The sequence below is a fragment of the Barbatula barbatula genome, assembly GCF_947034865.1.
Source record: "Barbatula barbatula genome assembly, chromosome: 6".
In the NCBI taxonomy this organism is placed as follows: Eukaryota; Metazoa; Chordata; class Actinopteri; order Cypriniformes; family Nemacheilidae; genus Barbatula; species Barbatula barbatula.
The window spans coordinates 25,694,948-25,715,580 of NC_136765.1; the positions used below are offsets into that span (position 1 = coordinate 25,694,948).

A 20,633-nucleotide genomic window follows, 5' to 3' on the forward strand; every position below is an offset into this window, starting at 1 on the left:
TAAATGTAATGTCATGGAAATGTTTTCGACATTTTGTAAGTTTAGGTTAATTATTGTACCATCTGGTTCAAATTAATCTGACTTTTATTTTGGCGTGTTGTCGCGAAGACGCTTGAGCTCCAGTTTGTTTGATGGCAGCTTCACTCAAACCTCAGAACAACTCTGTGGAAGATCGTTCACGTGTTCATGACCTCTTATAGTAAGATTATAAACAAATCCACGAGTGTCACGCTTGTACCACATTAAACACATTCACTCGTAGACAAGCAGATGATATATTTGATTAGTAGAATATTAGTAGCTTTCATGATTCCTTCCATGTTTTCCCACATCGCACTGATCACAGGTTAGGCCTGATCACTTGATGCAGCCGGGAAAAAGGAAATAAATAGTGGTTAACCACACACACCAACAAGCACAACGACAAACGCACTTAACACCTGCAAAAACATCCTAACGCGTGCTACACTATTACTTTTATATCGAGTTTTTTTCACAGCCCTGTGTTTACTAATGTACACTACAGTATTCTCTTCAGTATATAGTAAAGCGTACTGTTGTATACACTAACAATGTGTAGAACTACTATAATATATTGCAGTTTACTATAGTAAATATTAAAGCATTCAACAGTGTTTACTGCAATTTGTCAATTTATTTACAATAGTTATAGTATAGTATACTACTACTGTATACCACAATGTACTTCAGTAAATACTCTAGTATGCTGTTATATTTTGTCATGTGAGCTCTAACCGGATGTTTTTTTCACCGAATGTTTTCGGTTGTGTTTGGTTGTTGTTGTGTGAAATGGTGGCGGTTCTCACGGGCAGATGTTGGCCGTATGTTTGGCGTCTCTGGGGTGTGGTTGTGTTACTGTGTTTTTCAATTCACTTGTTAAAGCTCTAATGACGGTGGTGAACACACAGTTGCTCGACGTGTCGCTGGAGCTGGGGACAATTTTCAAGCGAAATAGTTTTATATGCCCACTTACAAGATGCATTCATTTACCTAAGCACATTCTTGAGATTTACGAGTTCAATTTTGAGAACCCAAAGTTCATAACGGGAAAATTGAGTTAAATAAGCATCTTGAAGTCTGCAGATTCCCGGCGAAGTGGGCGGTTGAAATAAGCTCGTGAAAACAGAAGCTGTGGTTTAGTCTTGTTTTCCTGCATTTCTAAATGACCAACAGCATCGGCGTGCACTGGTGTTTTTAATGCGTCGTCACTGACAAACGTAAAGATTTCACATGTCATTCTGAAATCATGACCGGACGCGTTCTAGCCTTATTAGTGGCATTATATTTTTGACATGGCGGTTGGGTGGGTGTGGCTCAGACCCTAATTTTACCATTTGCTGTGGTCTGTTGTTGGTGTAATTTTGTTTAAATAATGGTTTGGATTCTGTGTGTGTTTGTGTGGACTTGTTTTGACACACCAACTCATGGGGACCAAAACTGAGGTAAAAACCTTATAAAAATGATTATAACAGTGTTCTATGATCTTTAGGGGTTGGGAATAAAATATACAGTTTGTACAGTATAAAAGTCATTACGCCTATGGACTGTCCCCATTGAGATGATGAACCAGACGTAGGTGTGCGCGTGTGTATTTTGTTAACCCATGAACATGTGAGACAGCTATCCAGTATGTCCAGGTGACCGAATGTAAACGTTGATTGATGAACATCAGTCTGACCATCCAGAATGAGCCAAGACACATTGTGTTTGCCGAGAGTAAGACTGTCAGAACAGAAAAAACACAATAGTCTAAAGAAAAATACACAGTAATATATATGAAGAGTTTGGTTCCAAAATGAGATGACCTGAGATTTCTTTAAATCATGTTTATCATGTTTTTATTGTGTTAGTTAGCTGTATTGTTTCAGTTATTATGGCTTAAATCACAATAAACCGAAACTGATATTAATCGGACTGCACAATAAAAAAACATTTTTGAACATTTCTAAAAACGGAGATATCTCATTTTGGAACAAAACTCTTCATATACTCTCTCACTCTTCTCTTTAGGCGGTAAAGAACCTTAATTCTGTCATCATTTATTCTCCTTCATGTGTGTATGCGAGTCTTTCTTCAGTGGAACACAAGATATTTTGAGAAACGTCTCAGTGGTGTTGTGTTCATATAATGGAGTTTAGGAATTCTCATTTTCAGGGATCTCTTTGACCTCCATAGATGTTAAACGTGACGTCGCTCTTTTGTTCTGTCTGTGTGGCCTGAAGTTTGTATTTGTTTCTCCATGTGACGTTTGATGTCATGAGGAGAAACATGTCAATGTCGGATTTATTGTAAGTGATGCGCCGCCGTCTTCTCTCTGGATTTACTGAGTAGTTTAGTTAGCGATGTGTGTTGGTTTGACGTCACAGCTTCAGAATGTAAGCAAACGCATCACATCCAAAGCTTTTCCAATCCAACATTTCATTGGCAGTGAATGGCACAGAATGACAGTTCTGGTGGAAAAATAAGCACATGCAACTGTGTAGGAGCCAGAAATCCTCACAGCCACATAACAACCTTCATATCTGTGTATTTATGAGTCCTGGAGCTTTGAAGAACAGTGGAAAGAAAGATAATGTTTGTATATGTGTTGATATGGTAGTGTTTGTTTCCTTTTTCTGGGTAATCAGCAGCAAACCTTTTCTTCTTCATTTCTGTTCTTCAGTATATAGAGTTTAAAGCTGTAAATCACCTCAGATGAAGCCGTTATTACATTCTGATGACAGATTTGTCTTTGCATTGAATAAGAAGAATTGAAGAATGACTCACAATTACATCAGAAACATCTATGAAGTCTTTCTTCGCAAAGTTTCTTCACCTTCAAACGCCAGAGCATCATTTTCATAAAACGTTCATAGCTTCTGGACTGTTTTGTGCGACCCCTAACATTTACAATATAAAAATGAAAGAACAAAGATGTTCCTGGCTTTTATTAATTCATGTGTGTTATTTGGTATAAAATGAAAATGTGTTTTCGTCAAAGACTTTGAACAGATTTGATTCAGCACGATGAATAAAACAAAAATAAGAGTATTCGCTTGTTTTTTTGTCTTTATGTTTTCTGTATAACAGTGTAAACATAATGGAGTGACATAAATCTCATCAATGCTGGGAAAAGAGCAAAGACAGACAAAAACAGAAAGTCAATGGATTCATTATAACATAAAAAATAACATTGACTTATTTAGCGTTAAATAATTGACAGGTTACCTAGCTAGTCTACACAAAAACTAGTTGGATGGACTTCTTTCTTGTGTTCATTTACTTAATTTTATGCACACTACAAGTACATTTACTTCAAAAAACTGTGTTCCACAATCTTGACCCAAAAATTTACATTCTGTCATAGTTTCCTCTCTTTCGAGTTGTTCCAAATCTGTATAAATATCTTGATGAACACAGAGAAGGTATTTTTCCCAACTATGGGAGTCAATGGGGGGCAAGATCTGTCTGGTAATAAGCATTCTTACAAATATCTTTCTCTGTGTTCATCAAAACAAAGACATTTAAACACATTGAAACAACACGAAAGTTAGTCAATCTTTTTCATTTTAAAGACACAATATGTACATTTGGAGCGCTTCATGGCACACTTTCGAAACGACAACAAAAGTTGAAGCTAAATGACGTCATGTAGGAGAGTGGAATTATGTGGTTTTCAACATCCAGAGGTGTATGGAGATCACATCATGTTCACGGATGAGGTAATGAATGAGTTTTGTTTGATGTCATCGTAATGAATTATCTTGTAAGAGACGTGTAATGTTAAGCTACGTTAGCCTGTGAATGATATTGGACTTTGTCAGTTGATTTAGTAGCGTAATGCTACACAGTTTAACGTGTTTAAAACAGTCATACAGTCGTCGTTTATAAAGTAAACTACGTTTACGCTTGTTTGTGTTTCCTTTAGTCGTCAAAGAGTCATCGTGATCCATTATAACAGAACAACAGATGCTGTATAAGCACTTCTGCATGTGCGTGTTGCTGTAGTTTCTACAAGCGGAAACTGAGGGTCGTGAGGAGCAGCGGATATTAAGTCACTGATGTGAGACAAACACAAGAGAGACAAGAGACGGGACATTAGTTAAAATAAGAATCTCTCTGGATTTACACAATCTTGTGAACATTTGTGATCATGTAAGTACACAAATATATCACACTGTGCAAGTGAGTTTTGAATATTTTCATAACAAAGTTATTCCATATTGTGGCTTTAAGGATATTTATAAAAAAAGTAAATGATCACTAGTTGTTGGATCCAACTACAACCCTCGACTAAACCCTGTGTGCATGTTACCAACTGAAATGCCTCTGAGCGACTCAAGTGTGTTTGTAGATCCTTGTGATCTTGTGAAGTTTAGTTTGTTTGTACGTTTGACCTCCATCACAGACTGGTGATTCTTTATGTGTGCAGACGTGAGAGTTTGAAATGTGATTATGAAGGAGGGAAACATCAATAATCGCTCACTTATCTTCATTACACGCCGGCGGCGGGAGAGAAACTGCTGCACATGTGTTTGTGATAAAGGATTTCTGCCCGCTGCCGTCCAGCACTCACACACAGGTGCTTTTACCTCGGACATGAACGGCCTCCAATGAAAGTTGTTATTTCTCAGAATGAATGATCTGTGTTATTGTGCACTTAGACCTCAACACATAAACCATACACTCACATCTCTGAGGTGTTTTTGCCTCTTATCCCGTCTTGTCTGGATACAATGAATCACTTTAAGTAGAAGGGAAAAAATATAGAAATGAATTGGTTCAGTTTAGTTGTTGCTTTTATAGAGTGTTTTGTGATCATAAATGACTTGATGTAAACATATGGTTTGGTTCCGTTTGACTTGCGTTGAGACATCGTGAATATTTCCCAAACGTGCCCCGGAGATCTCAGCAGAAATGATTGTTTTGTTCGGTCAAAGTCAAATAAGCGATGTGTAATAAGTGTTGAAGGTCTCACTATCGCTTGCCAATGTATTGAAGAAAATAACAAACTGTGCTTGCGCTTACGGCCGGAGCTGCCACGACTGTTTATTTTCGCAGACACTATCTGCCAGTAACATCACATGTCCACTTCAGTGTTTTTTCATGCTTTCACAGGGAAATGAGTGTGTGTCTATTACAGGCGTGTGTGTTTGCTCATAAAGGAGCTTTTCATTGAATTATAACACTAAAGATCATAATCCAGACATCTAAACATTCACACACGCTGAAGTGTACACTTGAAAAATAGTGTTTTTCCTCTCGTTTTGAAAATGGATACCGTAAGTGTTTTGTGTGTACGGTCGTGTTTTTAGTTTGTAGTGTGGCACATTAACACATGTTAAGATAAAGTGTGTGTTTTATCTGCTCATATGGGTTTAATCATCATTCAGAATAAAGAATAACACGCATGTGCTTGAATTCTGTCATATCAAAGTGTGGAGTGTGGAGATTTACTGCACACACGCTCTGAAAATAGTCCACTTCAGCCCCATCACTATAAACACACACACACACCCGTCTGAAAGTGGAAAAGTCCTGGATAAAGTGTTATGTGCGGCGGGTCTGAAGGGTTTCCAGTGCTGAAATGAGATACATAGGAAATATTCAAATGTTCCGGTTTATTCTGTAGCTAAACATCAGCTTTTCTATTCGATGACCGTCAGTATTGAAATGTTTTTATTGTGCCGTGATGTGACGCTCGTGTTGAACATCTACAGCTCGACCCGGCCTCCTGATGAACATTACTGTGAAAAAAACCCTCACATTTTGCTTGTCTGGTTTTTTATTTGTAGTTAAATGTGACCTTTACAAGATTTTTAAGATGTTGTGATGCTGACTTTTTTTTAGTACCGAATTATCTTTTACAGTTCAGTAGATTTGATGGAGTTCACTGTCCGCGACATTCAATTCAATAAAATTGACTTTTGATGAGAAATCTGAGCTCATTTGTGAGACACTTTTTCTCAGGAGAACTATCTGAGACACAGATGAGACTTTGATCTTGGCTACATTAGTGTGTTTTCAAAACACTCTTCGTCCACACTAGCGTTTTCAAGCGTTTCCAAACCCTGCCCAACCACACTGAAAGGTCTGAAAACGCTTATATCCATGTGCTGCGTATCCTAAGACACATCAGCATGTGTCATTCCTGTCAGGCGTTTATTTACTTTCTGCATTATGATGTCGCGGCACTGTGGAGCAAAGACATAGTTTTTTAAATAGACGGTACAATGAGGTAACTTGGAGATAAGTCTCATTCAACACCCTTTAACACAAGACTATAAAGCTGCAAAAGTGAGAGACAAAAAGACATATTTTTCGGACGCGCTTACCTCCAGCATTCCGAGACGTTTTTCTGCGTTTATAATAAAACGATTTTTACTGGCGATCAGCCGAGTGAACCTGCAAATTCACTCCCTGACATTGATGGCGCTTAATGAAAAACAGAAACACTCCAGTTCACAAGGTGGCGCTGTGCAACTTTATGCTCCTGACACTCGCTTGTTTCACAGAAGAAGAATTAATTTAGCTTCCTCTTCATCAATAAGTGCACGGCAAGACCTTTTTGAGCTTGAGCGCCACCAATTTGTGTTTAACTGTAACTTTAGCAGCTCCGGGCATGTGATCAAAAGCGCCAATCTCATTGGTTGGTCAGTTTTTCACCTGGAAAAAAAAGAGCCCCAGGTGTGTTTTTATGCCTGATGTTTTGCGCGCTTAAATTGGCGCCCTTTGTTGAGTCACGAGACGTTTAACGTGACGATAAACGCACGCGATAAGCATCCCGGTGTGAACAATCTTTTAGTGTGGACAGGGTCTTTAGCAAAAGTTTCCATTTGCTCTCCATTTTATCTCACTGATATTTAGGAGAAATAATTGAGAAATTAAAGATTTAAAGCTTTAAAGTCTTTATCTTCCTCCATAACTTTTGCAGTAAAATATTATTCTATAAAGCGTCATTGGAGCTGCTCGACGGCCGAGTCAAAGTCATGAAAACACATCAGACACATTTCATCATCATCATCATCATCATCATAATTCTGCTTTGGTTAACCCTGAAATAATAACTCTGAGGATTGTGTTTGTTTAACACTTATTATATGTGCATGTAAATCTTTATTAGTGGTTCTTATTAAAGCAGAACGTGAAGATTCTAACAAACTAAAAAGGAATAAGAACCACGATTCTTCTTTTGTGTTGCACTGAAAAGGTGGAGGGAGGGTAACTTTTTTTTTTTTTTTGCAGAACCTTTGCTTGAATATGAAATGTGTTCTTTTGTACTTGTATATTTTAGGATAGTGTCGGGTTGTGTTGAAGGATTCTGTGTTGACATGTGGCATCATGTTGACCCTGTAGAGCGTCTGGCCGCGGGTCCCTGCGGATGTGATGTTTACCGTCAAGATCTCTGATCTTGAAACATTGATTGTTTTCTGGATTCTGGATTGTGTGTTTACAGCAGTTCCATTGCTCTCTCTGTCTCTAAACAAATACAGACCCATCATCACATAAACGTCAGATCTATCCAAACATAGACAACAGCGTCTGCTAAATGACTATATGTAAATGTAAACATTCAGCTCATTTATAAACTGACGATGATGATGATGTGTGTCATCACGGCCCGCTGCTCTTCAGTCTTAGATGACCTGACATGTCCCCACTACACAACAAAATTGGAACTGCAATTAGCTATTAGAATATTTAGATAATATTAAATCTATCGTCTACCTCTTTTAGTTCTTGTTTTCTTGTTTGTTTAGCCTAGTTGTGCAAGTGTAGAGGTGCAGCAGCAGTGTCAGAGGAGAACTGCTTCTCCTGGCTGGGTCTGGGTTCTCCACTGGAGTTTCAGGTTCCTCGCCATTCGTTTTACTTGCCGGTGGGATGCTCACATCAGCATTAGAATTTTGTACTTGCTAATATTATTTTTAAATGTATCATCTTCCATGAATTATTATTACCCTATATAGGAATTGATAGTCTCGTAATATAACACCTATGTTTCTCTTCTTTTATCTTCTGTGTCTATCTCTCTATGTGTGTGTACTGGTATTTTACACTGTGACCTAATGTCCCCACAAAGATAGTTATAACAGTAGATTTTGACCTTGTGGGAAAACTTTTCAGGATGATATTTATTGAAAATGTAGAAGACAGAAAGTTTTGTGTGATTGTTAGGTTTAGGTGTTGGGGTAGCGCTAGGGGATATAATATATAACAATCTCTCTTACTTTGAATACACAAGTAATCTGTACTGAATGTTGTGACTTTAACAACTTAATGAGGTATTAAAGTCCCTGTGAACTGGAAGTTGCCATTGTTTTTTTCCGAATTTTGTGTAAAATGGAATTTCTAATGAGAATAACAGTGGGTGTGGCTTTCATCTTTCTCTACGATTTGATTCGATGTATATGGAACTGGCAGCAGACTGATGTTAGACGGCTTGGGCTCCGCCCAAGATGGATAGTCATTACAGGAAGCAAGTGCATTTTCAGATTTTAACTAAAGATTATCAGGCCACAAGATTTTTAAAAAGAGAATGAGCCACATTGATAAACTATTTACAATAAACGCTGCAATATTTCATGAATAAATCGGCAATGTCGATTTTCATTTCACTGGGACTTTAAGGTTTATTTCTATGAACACACTTCGTTTTGAGATGTACTTTGTTATGGTGAAGTCTTTTCTAAACTCAAGCTAAAGAAAGTTATAAAACATTATCTTAGAATGTCTGCGGATCTGGAAAGTCTTTTTTATCAAATGTGTGTCTTTGATTTGCAGGTTCGCTCTGGGTGACGCGAGACGACCGCTGCACGAGACCGCCGCCCTGGTGGAAGATATCGTACACACACAGCTCATCAATCTGGTAAGACTGAACATGGTTCTCAAACCATCCGACGTCATTTCCCGAAGATACGAATGTACTCTTATAACATGTCATTTGAGGTCATTGATGAGGCTAGCGTGTTTTACATACGTGTGCACGTGGTTTTACATAAATGTGTAATCCAGTATAAACAGCATCATCACGGACTGCATGAAAGGCTTCTCGGAAAGTTTTTTCCAGCGTTGTGAAAGGGATCACGTTCATTCCGACCGCTGCAATGTGATACGAGAAATGTGTGGAGTTAAGTAAATAACTGCGCTTGCTTTCAGTGCTTAGATAAACACGGCCTTACACCTTGTCATGGCATTACCACAGCGCAGAATTCCCCCGAACACAACCCAACAAACATCACGTCTGCAGATAAAATCACAGAGCGGCTGAATGATCTCACAGAGGTCACGCCGCCAGCTCTCACACATTACCGTAGTTTTAACCTTTCACCCTCACGCCCTCACAAAAAAAACAGTCAAGTAGCTTTAAATGTTCATTAGTTTAACCTTTGACCTGTGGAGTCAGAGAGCTCTTAAATCTGACGGCTCGGTGGTCTCGCTGACTCTCTCTCACATCGTTCTTAAACGTCATTTCTGCTTTTGTGAATAGTCAGTGTGGTCTGCATGTGCTTTTCAAACCATGAAACTGACGTGAAGAAGCAGAATATTCAAATGTCAAAAAGACAACAAAGTACTTCCCAGGTCAAATCAAGCGAGGCATGAAAGATTTTCAGGATCAGTGAGGTCAGATGTGTAGAATGTGGTTTGTGTTGTACATGAGAGCATTAAGAAAGATGGTCCACGTGCCCTGACGGCAGACGTGTTAAACCAATAACATGCATCCTGTATGATCTGCGCTGCGATCATGTGATTTAGATGAGCGCTGTTGGGTTTTAAAGAACATTTCAGATGTGTCCGTGTGTGTATTATGGTCTTTCAACACGCTGTAATTTCCTCAAGCGTGAAATGAGAGAGAGTTTCCAGTACAATGGCGCAGTGTTCATGTGTTTATTTCTCCAGCGCTCTCAGTAGTGTGCACTAAAGAGGGTGTGACGGTGATAACCCTTCAGTCATGTGTACACTGACCCTCCCTCTTCTCTCAACAGGTAGTGGTTTAGCTTTTGTTGAAACTACCATCTGTGTATTAGCACCTATTGTACTATTGCTCTTTTATGACATATCACTTATTGCTCCCTCCTATATGTGTACATGTGTGTTTGTGATGTGTGTGTTTGCGTGCGATGTGTGTGTGTGTTTTAGATTGATGTGTGTGTGCGTGTATTTGTGATATGTGTGTTTGATGTATGTGTTTGGTGTGTGTGTGTATGTGTGTGTGTTTGATGTGTGTGTTTGATGTGTGTGTTTGATGTGTGTGTTTGGTGTGTGTATGTGTGTGTGTGTGTGTGTGTTTGATGTGTGTGTTTGATGTGTGTGTTTGATGTGTGTGTTTGGTGTGTGTATGTGTGTTAATGTGTGTGGTTTGATGTGTGTGTGTGTGTGTGTGTTTGGTGTGTGTATGTGTGTGTTATATGTGTGTTTGTGGTATGTGTGTGTTTGTGTGTGTTATGTGGGTGTTATGTGGGTGTTATGTGTGTGTTTGTGTGTGTTATGTGTGTGTTATGTGTGTGTTTGTGGTATGTGTGTGTTATGTGTGTATTATTTGTGTGTTATTTGTGTGTTATGTGTGTGTTTGTGGTATGTGTGTGTTATGTGTGTGTTTCTGGTATGTGTGTGTTTTTGTGTGTGATGTGTGTTTGATGTGTGTTTGTGTGTGTGATGTGTGTTTGTGTGTGTGATGTGTGTGTGATGTGTGTGCTATGTGTGTGTTATGTGTGTGTTTGTGTGTGTTATGTGCGTGTTTGTGGTATGTGTGTGTTTGTGTCTGTTATGTGTGTGTTATGTGAGTGTTTGTGGTATGTGTGTGTTTGTGTGTGTGATGTGTGTTTGTGTGTGTGATGTGTGTGTGATGTGTGTGTTATGTGTGTGTTATGTGTGTGTTTGTGTGTGTTATGTGCGTGTTTGTGGTATGTGTGTGTTTGTGTCTGTTATGTGTGTGTTATGTGAGTGTTTGTGGTATGTGTGTGTTTGTGTGTTTTATGTGTGTGTTATATGTGTGTTTGTGGTATGTGTGTGTTATGTGTGTGTTTGTGTTATGTGTGTGTTATGTGTGTGGATTATTTGTGTGTTATGTGTGTATTATTTGTGTGTTATGTGTGTGTTTGTGGTATGTGTGTGTTATGTGTGTGTTTGTGGTATGTGTGTGTTTGTGTGTGTGATATGTGTGTTATGTGTGTGTTATGTGTGTGTGTGTTTGTGTGTGTTATGTGTGTGTGTGTTTGTGTGTGTTATATGTGTGTTATGTGCGTGTTTGTGGTATGTGTGTGTTTGTGTCTGTTATGTGTGTGTTATATGTGTGTTTGTGGTATGTGTGTGTGTGTGTGTGTTTGGTGTGTGTTTGGTGCGTGTGATGTATATGTGTGTGTGTGTGTTTGGTGTGTGTTTGGTGCGTGTGATGTGTGTGTTTGTGGTATGTGTGTGTTTGTGTCTGTTATGTGTGTGTGTGTATGTGTGTTTGTGGTATGTGTGTGTGTGTGTTTGGTGTGTGTTTGGTGCGTGTGATGTATATGTGTGTGTGTGTGTGTGTGTGTGTTTGGTGCGTGTGATGTGTGTGTTTGTGGTATGTGTGTGTTTGTGTCTGTTATGTGTGTGTTATATGTGTGTTTGTGGTATGTGTGTGTGTGTGTTTGGTGTGTGTTTGGTATGTGTTTGGTGTGTGTGTGTGTGTTTGGTGTGTGTTTGGTGCGTGTGATGTGTGTGTTTGTGGTATGTGTGTCTTTGTGTGTGTTATGTGTGTGTTCAGTAATCTTTCTTTGTTTTTATCTCTGTCCTGAATGTCAGAACAGGTTTGGGGTAAATGCAGAGTGTTTTTTTACTATTTGTGTTTTAAATATTTTTTGTCTGCTTTCCCTGAAAATAGTTTGAAAAGTCAACAAGACTAGTGCTAAAGTCTACATGTAATGTAAAGTCTAAAGGTCAAATATTGAATTCTACAAATCTCGTGTCCAGTTGCATCATCATTTCATCATTATTCACTTCTGTATGTTGTGTTGTCTGTCAGAGAAGGTTCAGTGTTTTTGTTTGTGTGATGAAGACATGATGATGAGGAGGTGAATGTGAACGCCTGATAAAGACACGGACACAGATTCATTACAGTGACCTCTAGTGCTCGGACACTTTTATACGTCACTCTTCACTCAAACCGTGGGGTTAATATTTCATTTAACATGTATGATATAGATATGAGGATGTACTGTGATGAAGAAATGTCCCAGCCGATGTATAAACTCACCCTTAAACTCTTCATCCATATAGAATTCATCTGTTGTGCGGTTCAGATGTGTCAGGAGTCTTTTTGATAAACCTGTTATATTATTTTATTCTTGCACTAAAGTTTGATGGACGTGTGTGTTCATGTGTTCAGGTGCAGAAGTTTGTCCGGATTTGTTTACTCGGCTCATTTCTTCTCTGAAGTTTCTCTGTGTTTTTGTTCAGGATTTGTTTTTGAAATGAAATTGTAAATTCAGTGAAGTGATGTGAAAAGGACTAGAGTTTGTGTGTCAGTGAATATATATGTTTAAAGTATAAAAATGAATGAGAAGTATTTTATTCCTGCCGTGGCGTTAAAGTTTGTTCACTTTAAATCATTATTCAATTTAAATCTTATTGAATCTCATATGAATGTGTTCAGGTCATATTTCATCAGTGTTGTGTGTTTGCAGATGTTTGTAATTTTGTTAGTAAAGTTTTGTTACAGTAATGATAAATTAGTTATATCATTTAATTTATGAGAAATGATCATGGAAAAAATGCCAAAATATCTTAATGGCCATCAAGAGTGTTTTTCGTTAAGCAGATCATCATTTCTTTGTGTTTTGGCATTTCGAGTTGGTTTCTGGCAGGTGTTTTCTTAAAGGATAAAAGTAAAGTCTTAATATGAAGATAATAAACGTTTGTGCTGATTTAAAAGTGCCGCATTGGTGTCTACATCAGCATCCATTTCACCGAAACGTTGTTGCAAAACTTTTAAAGTTCATTTTATTCCTTTCAGTTTAAAAAAAGGGTCACGAGAGACTCAAAACTCTGATCTTACTGTTTCTTCTGCCAAATGAAAGGAAGAAAATCCTGTCAGCAAGCTAAACACCACGGACGTGTTTTTGTTTTCATAAATCTGTTTGTTTACTTCTCATTTTTGTGACATGTTGTCGACACTGTTTGTTTAGCGGACGGACCCTCGTGATAGGTGGTCTCTCAGATATATTTAACCATTGACGGGTTTAAATCTAATAGAAGTCTATTCATTCACGAGGAGTTTGGTTTAAAGATGCGTGCCAGACTCAAAGCCGTCACGACGCCTGCAGCTCCAGCGGTGAACGTCGGGCGGATGAACGGCTTGGGTTTGGTTTGTGGAAGTACGGCTGCCAGCTCTTGTACAGGTGCTTTCTTTTGACATTTGTCAGAAGTGTTTCTGTGCCCGAATCAATTAACTTCTCTCTTGTCCAGCAGCGAGGACAAATTGGCAAAGTGTTTTGTTTAAATAAATGAAGCCGGTGTAGTTTTTCCAGATCGAGCTGGGATTTTAGGAACGTGTGCTCTCTTCTTTCTCTATTTGGAGCGCAGCAAACCCCCTGATGGATACGACCAGCGTTGGGTGTAACTACTCACTCAGTCATTAGTTACTAGAATTTAACACATTTCTCTTTTACAAAGTAAAGTGAGGGATTACTCTTATTTTTTCTGTAATTGAATTACAGTTACTTCTGATGTAATTGAACTAAATACTGTGTAATATATTCAATAGTGGAAATTCAAAGTCTAACTTTAAAAGTCTTTCTCAGATTTGTATCCTTTAGTCAGTTAATAAGTGAATAATGAGAGTACTTTATGTAGTTTTATATTATTTATTTGAATTAGTTAAGAGTCGTTTCATGTCAATTCTTGACTCACTGAACTAATCAATGTTGTTTTAGAATAAATATAGTAATAGGTAACTCCAATATACTTTTTGGAGAGGTTTACTCTATTTGTGTGTTTGTGTGTGTGCACGTGCGTGCGTACATGTGTGTGTGTAAGTTTCATCCATCATTCCCGTTTCAGTGTTTTGAGTTTTCAGACGCAGTAGATGGGTGCGACTCCCACCCTCACTCATATTTTCTTTATCTTGAATGTTTTTAAGTTTGGAGGAACGTGGGTTTATTTCTGTCATAATATCGTATTGTTTCTGGTGCTAATGGGAAACACTTTATTTTCTTTATCGAGCCGCCCGTCTCTCAGGGACACTGAGTTTGAAGAAACATTGATAACGTCCGCTGCCAAACATCTCCATTAAACCGCAGAACACAAGCAAAACACGATGAGTCGTCAGAGTTCATTCTCTCCTCATGTCACCGCTGCTGGCTTCATGTTTTTCTCCTTGTTTTTCACTCTCTGGATGTTGTGAAAACAGTGTCTTGGGGACCAAATTATTTTGATTCTTAATCTCGGGTCACAGAAAATGTCCATTTCAAGGATTGAAGCCTGTCTCACGTGTGTCGTTGAGTTTTGTTGTTGAAATGAATAATATGGTTTGTTTTAGATGTAATTCAATGTGTATACAAGATTTAAGGTTAAAAACGCTGTATTTTACACACACCGTGCATGTTTGTATCTCCTCTTTGCTCCGCCTCTCTGATTTATTACAAAGCTCATGGCTCTGAACAGCGAGGTGTTCTGTGATTGGCCAGTTGACCAGTGCGTAGTGATTGGTCAAATACTGCAAGCGTGACGGAAATGTATCTCCTCGCTCCATATTTGGAACATCATGTTCCTCTTCAATTGTACTGACAGGTACGCCCACTTTACTTGCGATCACATGTGGGCGGTCTTAATCAAATCATACCACGAACTGATGTAGATTTGTGTGGGTGTGGCTACACGCAGCGTTTCAGGCAGGTCTGGGTGAGCACTCGCTTTTACATAAAATGCATCTTTTTTTCCGGCATCTTTTTGTGCAATTTTACGCGTCTAATACACGCATGAGCAACTTATAACACACCAAAGACACGTAAAATTCGTGCCCTATGACCCCTTTAAATCTAATCGCTAAATTACACAGTCTCATTACTGGAACGTGTGTTTTTGTCTTTGTTTGTTTTCTCTTCATGTCATCATGTAGTAATTCTAGATTTTGTAGTGAAATGTACCCCGGACGTGTTTGACGTGCATCTCTTGTTTTTTAAATGTTAAGAAAGTGTCCAGCGTGACAGCTCTCGCATTTGTGTTGTAAATTAAGTTTTCATCCTTCTCGTGAAGTTTGCGTATCTGAGTGCACGTGGTCTCGTGTCTTCTCGTCTTTCAAAGGAAATGGTGTAATTGATCTTTACAAGGCCGCTGTGAGTGGAATTCTCTCGGCTCTTTCCAGTCTAATCAAATCATGGATTCAGTTTCAGTAGCACTGGAGAGAGAGAGAGAGAGAGAGAGAGAGAGAGGAAATGATGTTCAGCGGTGGACGGTGTTTATTTGACTTGTTTCATGAAACGTCTGGCCGGGCCGCACCGTAACGGGACATGAAACAGAGTCGCCGTCTAAATGTGTTGTAATTCAAACTGATCCGATTCATTAGACAAGAGGATCAAATCCCTGACGTTCATTCATACAGCTGCTGTCGTCTTTCTAACCTCACTGTTTAAAGTTACTCGTTTCATTAGATTGAGGGGTCAGGTTTTAAAACGCTAAAAAAAGAAGAGTCTGAAATGAGGACGTGAGGATGAATAAATGAATCGATTGACTGCATGCAGATGAAAACCGCGTTAGAAAGTGGGAGCTGTCAATCAAACCATCATTGGCTCCTCCCTCCCTCTTTCTCGTCTGTGTTTATGTTTCACATTTTCTCTTCTGTGTGTTTTTGTTTCTTTTCAGAGAAATGATAATGTTGTGATGGGTAAAAACACCTCAGCGCTCTGATAAGTCAGGCATGTCAGTAATGGTACAACAGTCCTTCGCCGCTCATGTAAACAGCGTCGGCCACAGAGATCTCAGTGTTCCGTCGCTTTCACTTCATTCAGTCTCTTCGCAGGTTTATACGCTCGCTTTGATCAACGCTTCAAATTAAAGCAATTACTCAAATGAATCTGATATATTTCAGAAGCCAAACGGAACGGAAAAAACCTTCCCTAAGCCTCGGTCTCTTTAAAGAGAGCTTTACTGTGGGACCTTTAAGGGATCAAGAGGGTTTTTCCTTTGGGCTGAATTCAATCAAAACTAATGGAACTTTAAAATGAGTTTGTGTGCGTTCAGGAGAAACATCACTGTTCACACACACACATTTCTGCTGGATGTACATGAAGATGAATTTAAGAAATCATCAGAATACAGTTCTTTATAGTGTGACTGAGGGATGAGAGTTTTCTCTATTTGTGTGCTTTTGTGAGTGTGTGTATTTGTGTGTGTGACTTCAGACCTGTGTGTGATCTATATTGTGCGTGAGTGTGTGTCTGTGTGTGTGTGCACGTGTCTATGTGTGCGTGTGTGTCTGTGTGCACACGTGTGTGTGCTTGTGAGAGTGTGTGTCTTTGTGTGTACGTGTGTGTGTGTGCACGTGTCTATGAGTGCGTCTGTGTGTCTGTGTGCGCGTGCGCGTGCGCGTCCGCGTGCTTGTGTGTGTCCGCGCGTGTGTGTGTGTGTGTGTGCACGTGTGTGTGCGTGTGTGTGTGTGTGCACGTGTCTATGAGTGCGTCTGTGTGTCTGTGTGCGCGTGCGCGTCCGCGTGCTTGTGTGTGTCCGCGCGTGTGTGTGAGAGTGTGTGTGTGTGAGAGTGTGTGTGAGTGTGTGTGTGTGTGTGCGTGTGTGTGTGTGTGTGTGTGTGCGTGCGTGTGGGTGCGTGTGCGCGTGCGTGCGTGCGCGCGCACGCTTGTGTGTCTGTGTGCGTGTGTGTGTGTGTATGGGATTCCAGACCCGTGTGTGAACTATATTAAAGTCTTGTGGTTTGGATGTGTGAGGTCTCTCTCTCTCTCTCTCTCTCTCTCTCTCTCTCTCTCTCTCTTATGTAAACATATTTTCTGTATGTCCAGCAAATGTTTACTCGTCTGTGTGTATTCTGAGTCTTGAGGTGAAGTACATCAGCATCTTCTGTTTGTTTGAGTTGTGCTGAATATTTTAGACACTTTGGCAAAAACAAGAACTCTCTTTATTAGATCCCAGCGGGTGCCTGTGGCTTTCATGTTTCACTTTAAATTAAACAAGTAAACATTTCTGTAACTTTTCTTTCTCTTGATTTTCATTAGTATTCTGACGTATTTTACAGTTTTTAATTAGAACGATAATATATCTAATCATATATCCTTCTTTACATTACAATCAATTTGAAAATAACTTTAACACATTTTTACACTCACTCTCGGTTTAAATAAGATTTGTATTTATAATTCCCTCTGGTGTATTGTTTGGAGTCAATAAAACACGAGATGTTTTGGGATTGTAGTGTAACTTCCAGCTCAAAGCTGTTTCTTTCATTGAAGGACTAAAATAGATTTGCAGACATTTCATTATAACGGTTCGTATAAATCTACTGAAGTGTGTAAACTGAATATATGACCATCTGTACATTGTATGTATCAGAACACAATTCAAGTTTCACAGAACACAAGTGAGAGGTTTAAATATCACTGCAGATTTCCCATGATTCATCTGAGAGTTTGATTTACACACCGGATCATTTTCACTCTGATGAACGAGCTGTTTCTTTTCTTTTGGCAAATGAATGAAATGATAACGCTTGTCCAGACGTATTCACTTTTTTCTGTTTCTCAACCTGGAAGATTTAATTTATGATTCATTTTAGTGTAGTCTTTTCCTCATTGACTTAAAGTGAACATGAAATCAAAGAGGAAAATTTGAAGTGTTTTGCACAGTGATTATTATAAATGATTTATACGTGCACACTGTTATTTTTTTAATGAATTTGCACTTGTAATCTTTAATCAAAGTCATTAAGCTCCTCTCCCTCCCAACAAGAACTCTTCACCACATGACGTCGGCATCAAAAAAGAGGTTGGATCATTCAGTACCCTGTATTTTTGTAGGCTAACCCGGAAGTATGTACCTCGCTGGTTTCCTCGACCAAAAGTCTGTGCATTTTTCCCAAAGCAAAAAATAAGCTCTATGATTAACAAGTGTTCATGATGTTTACACGTTTTGTATATCTAGATCATCTTTACAGATCAACACAACATTTGCGAATCGCAAAATACAATGGGCAGAAGTAAAAAGCTGACACGACGCTATAACCAGACTTAAGGCCATTGCACATTGAGTCTGAAATTTCCACACGTTAAAAAATAAATACAACCTCGCATTTACACACTGCCTCCGGTATTTTCGTCCGTCATGATAAAATAAATCTGACTGGGTTTGATTTTCTGCATTTTTCGCCTCCGAAGCAAGCATTTTGAGTGGTGTTTTGATAATTCAGAGACACCGTACAATGCAGCAAATACGAAAAACACACGCAAAAATTTCGGCCTGTATGTCCAAGACCTCTATCTTAAGGTTGCCTGATGTTATCACCACCGAGCCTCCAACAACTCCTAACTTTACTTAAAATGTGTTCCCTGGTAAGTAATTATTCTGTGAATGAATCCGCATCTATATTTTAAGAGATTTGTTCCTGTGTTGCATTATTTGTGAGCTTTATAAGCGTGATGACGTCTAACGTCCCCACCAAAGGAAGTAGTCGCTTTCAGTAACTTGTAAGCAACCGCCGTTCTTAAGACAAAATAACAGTTTTAATCACGCGCGGGTTATAACTGGTGTGTCTTATGTCACAGAATAGGTTTTGTTTACATAGACTTTGGAGCAATGGAACCTGAAGTCCTAAAATGCTTACTTGAAATGTTTTATTAATGCTTAATTAACAACAGCAAATACAATAATAACAACAACATGGCATAATAGAGAAAAAGATAAACTCATTTACATTTCATCACGATACAGAAACTAAATCAATCGTGAGTTCCGTTTCATGGGGACTTTAAGCTTGCTCGTGTTTGTGTGCTCTGCACGTTTAAACATGACATGAATGTGAAAGTGTTTCTGGGATGTCGGTCTTGTTTTTATGTTGAAATCGCGCGAGCATCACACAACATTTGATCTGTTGTTATGAAATGATGCTTTTCTCTCTCTATGTTTACACTGCACACAAGGCCAAGGATGTTCACTCATATCTAACTGCTGAGAGCTGAAGTTTAAAGCTCTCGCTCGTGTCGGTCAGACGTGACTAAAGTCAAGCTCTCAAAATAAAAAACTCTTGTTATCTGCTTCTTCAAGGTCTTCAGCTGCGGATCCCACGCGTCACTGATGTTATAAACAACATGAGCTGGATGATGTCGTGTGCTGACGACTGTAAACGTTCATGATTCTGTTTTGTTTTCTTGTCTGTAGCTGCATCAGGCAGCGGATGTGACGCTCCTCCGAGGAGCTCGAGTCATCTCACCGGAAGACATCATCTTCCTCATGAGGAAAGACAAGGTGCACACACACACACACACATCATCACAACAACACACACATCACGCTGCGATTCCATAAGATCACAACAACAACGAAAGGGAGAAAACGATCGTGCTTGCGGAAAAAGTTGCATTTCATTTCTAACTGAACATACTAAAAGCATCTGATGAAGTGCAACTCGAGGGGTCAGCTGTGGCCTAATGGCTTGTGATCAGAAGGTTGCTGGTTCTAAACTCAGTGCCAGCAGGTCATGACTGAAGTGCCCTTGAGCAAGACACCTTACCCCTGATTGCTCTGCAGTAATGTGCCACTGTATAAAACTACTTGTAAGTCGCTTTGGATAAAAGCATCTGCCAAATGAATAAATGTAAATGCATCAAAGGTCATTTCAGGAGGTCATTTGTTTCGATGTGTTTGTGTGACCCCGACAGAAAAAGTTACACAGGCTTCTAAAATACATGCAGTTCAGAGACTTCAAATCCAAAATCCTCAAAACCATCGACGATGAAGAACCGCTGGAATCAGGTAATTCTGAATTTACCATTTAAAGTCACTTAAAATATCTGTCGTTCTGTTGGATCGTCTGATCATCGGCCCTGTCGTCTTTTTATACATCACAGCTGTAGATGTGTGTGTCACAGGAGTCATCTTCACAATGTGTGTGCTCTCTCATCATTTCAGTCTAAAGTGAGCAGGATGCAGAAGAGACAGATGCCCCAATTACACACACACACACACACACACACACGTACAGATGTTAGCAGCTGTACCGTGAATTCAGATGATTCAGCGTCCGGCTGTCAACCAACAACATTCTGTTCATTTCCAGACAAATACAGCAGCAGCGTGAACAAGAGACAGCGTCTGGCACAAGACTTTCTGAGCGTCATCGATCAGACGGGTGAATTCTTATCTCTGGTGGAGGAAGAGGACATGGATGAAGTCAAACAAGAGCGACTGGAGGTGAGGAGGATAAACACACACACATCATAATCTCAACACACCTGCATCAGTGTACGTGTACATACATGTGTATGGAGAATAAATAAAAGAGATTATTGTCCATCAAACACCACATCAGAGGTTTTTTCTTTTGGTAAATTATCTTTGATGGAACTGCTCAGAATCTCGACCCACACAAAGAGTTTAGAGACGCTCATGATTTCTGTAAATATAGACGGAGTGAAACCAGAGATGATTTGCATCTTCAGTCC

At 39.2% G+C, this 20,633-nt stretch overlaps 1 protein-coding gene across 2 annotated transcripts in view; it reads left to right on the plus strand.

Moving 5' to 3' along the window:
* supt3h (SPT3 homolog, SAGA and STAGA complex component) overlaps positions 1-20,633 on the plus strand; it is a 67,088-nt gene that overhangs the window by 27,374 nt on the left and 19,081 nt on the right. For both annotated transcript variants that reach the window (XM_079457862.1, XM_079457863.1), the window contains exons 3-6: positions 8,782-8,866; positions 19,351-19,437; positions 19,851-19,944; positions 20,249-20,382. In XM_079457862.1, the coding sequence (XP_079313988.1) occupies positions 8,782-8,866; positions 19,351-19,437; positions 19,851-19,944; positions 20,249-20,382 (400 nt within the window). The remainder of the gene's footprint in view (positions 1-8,781; positions 8,867-19,350; positions 19,438-19,850; positions 19,945-20,248; positions 20,383-20,633) is intronic.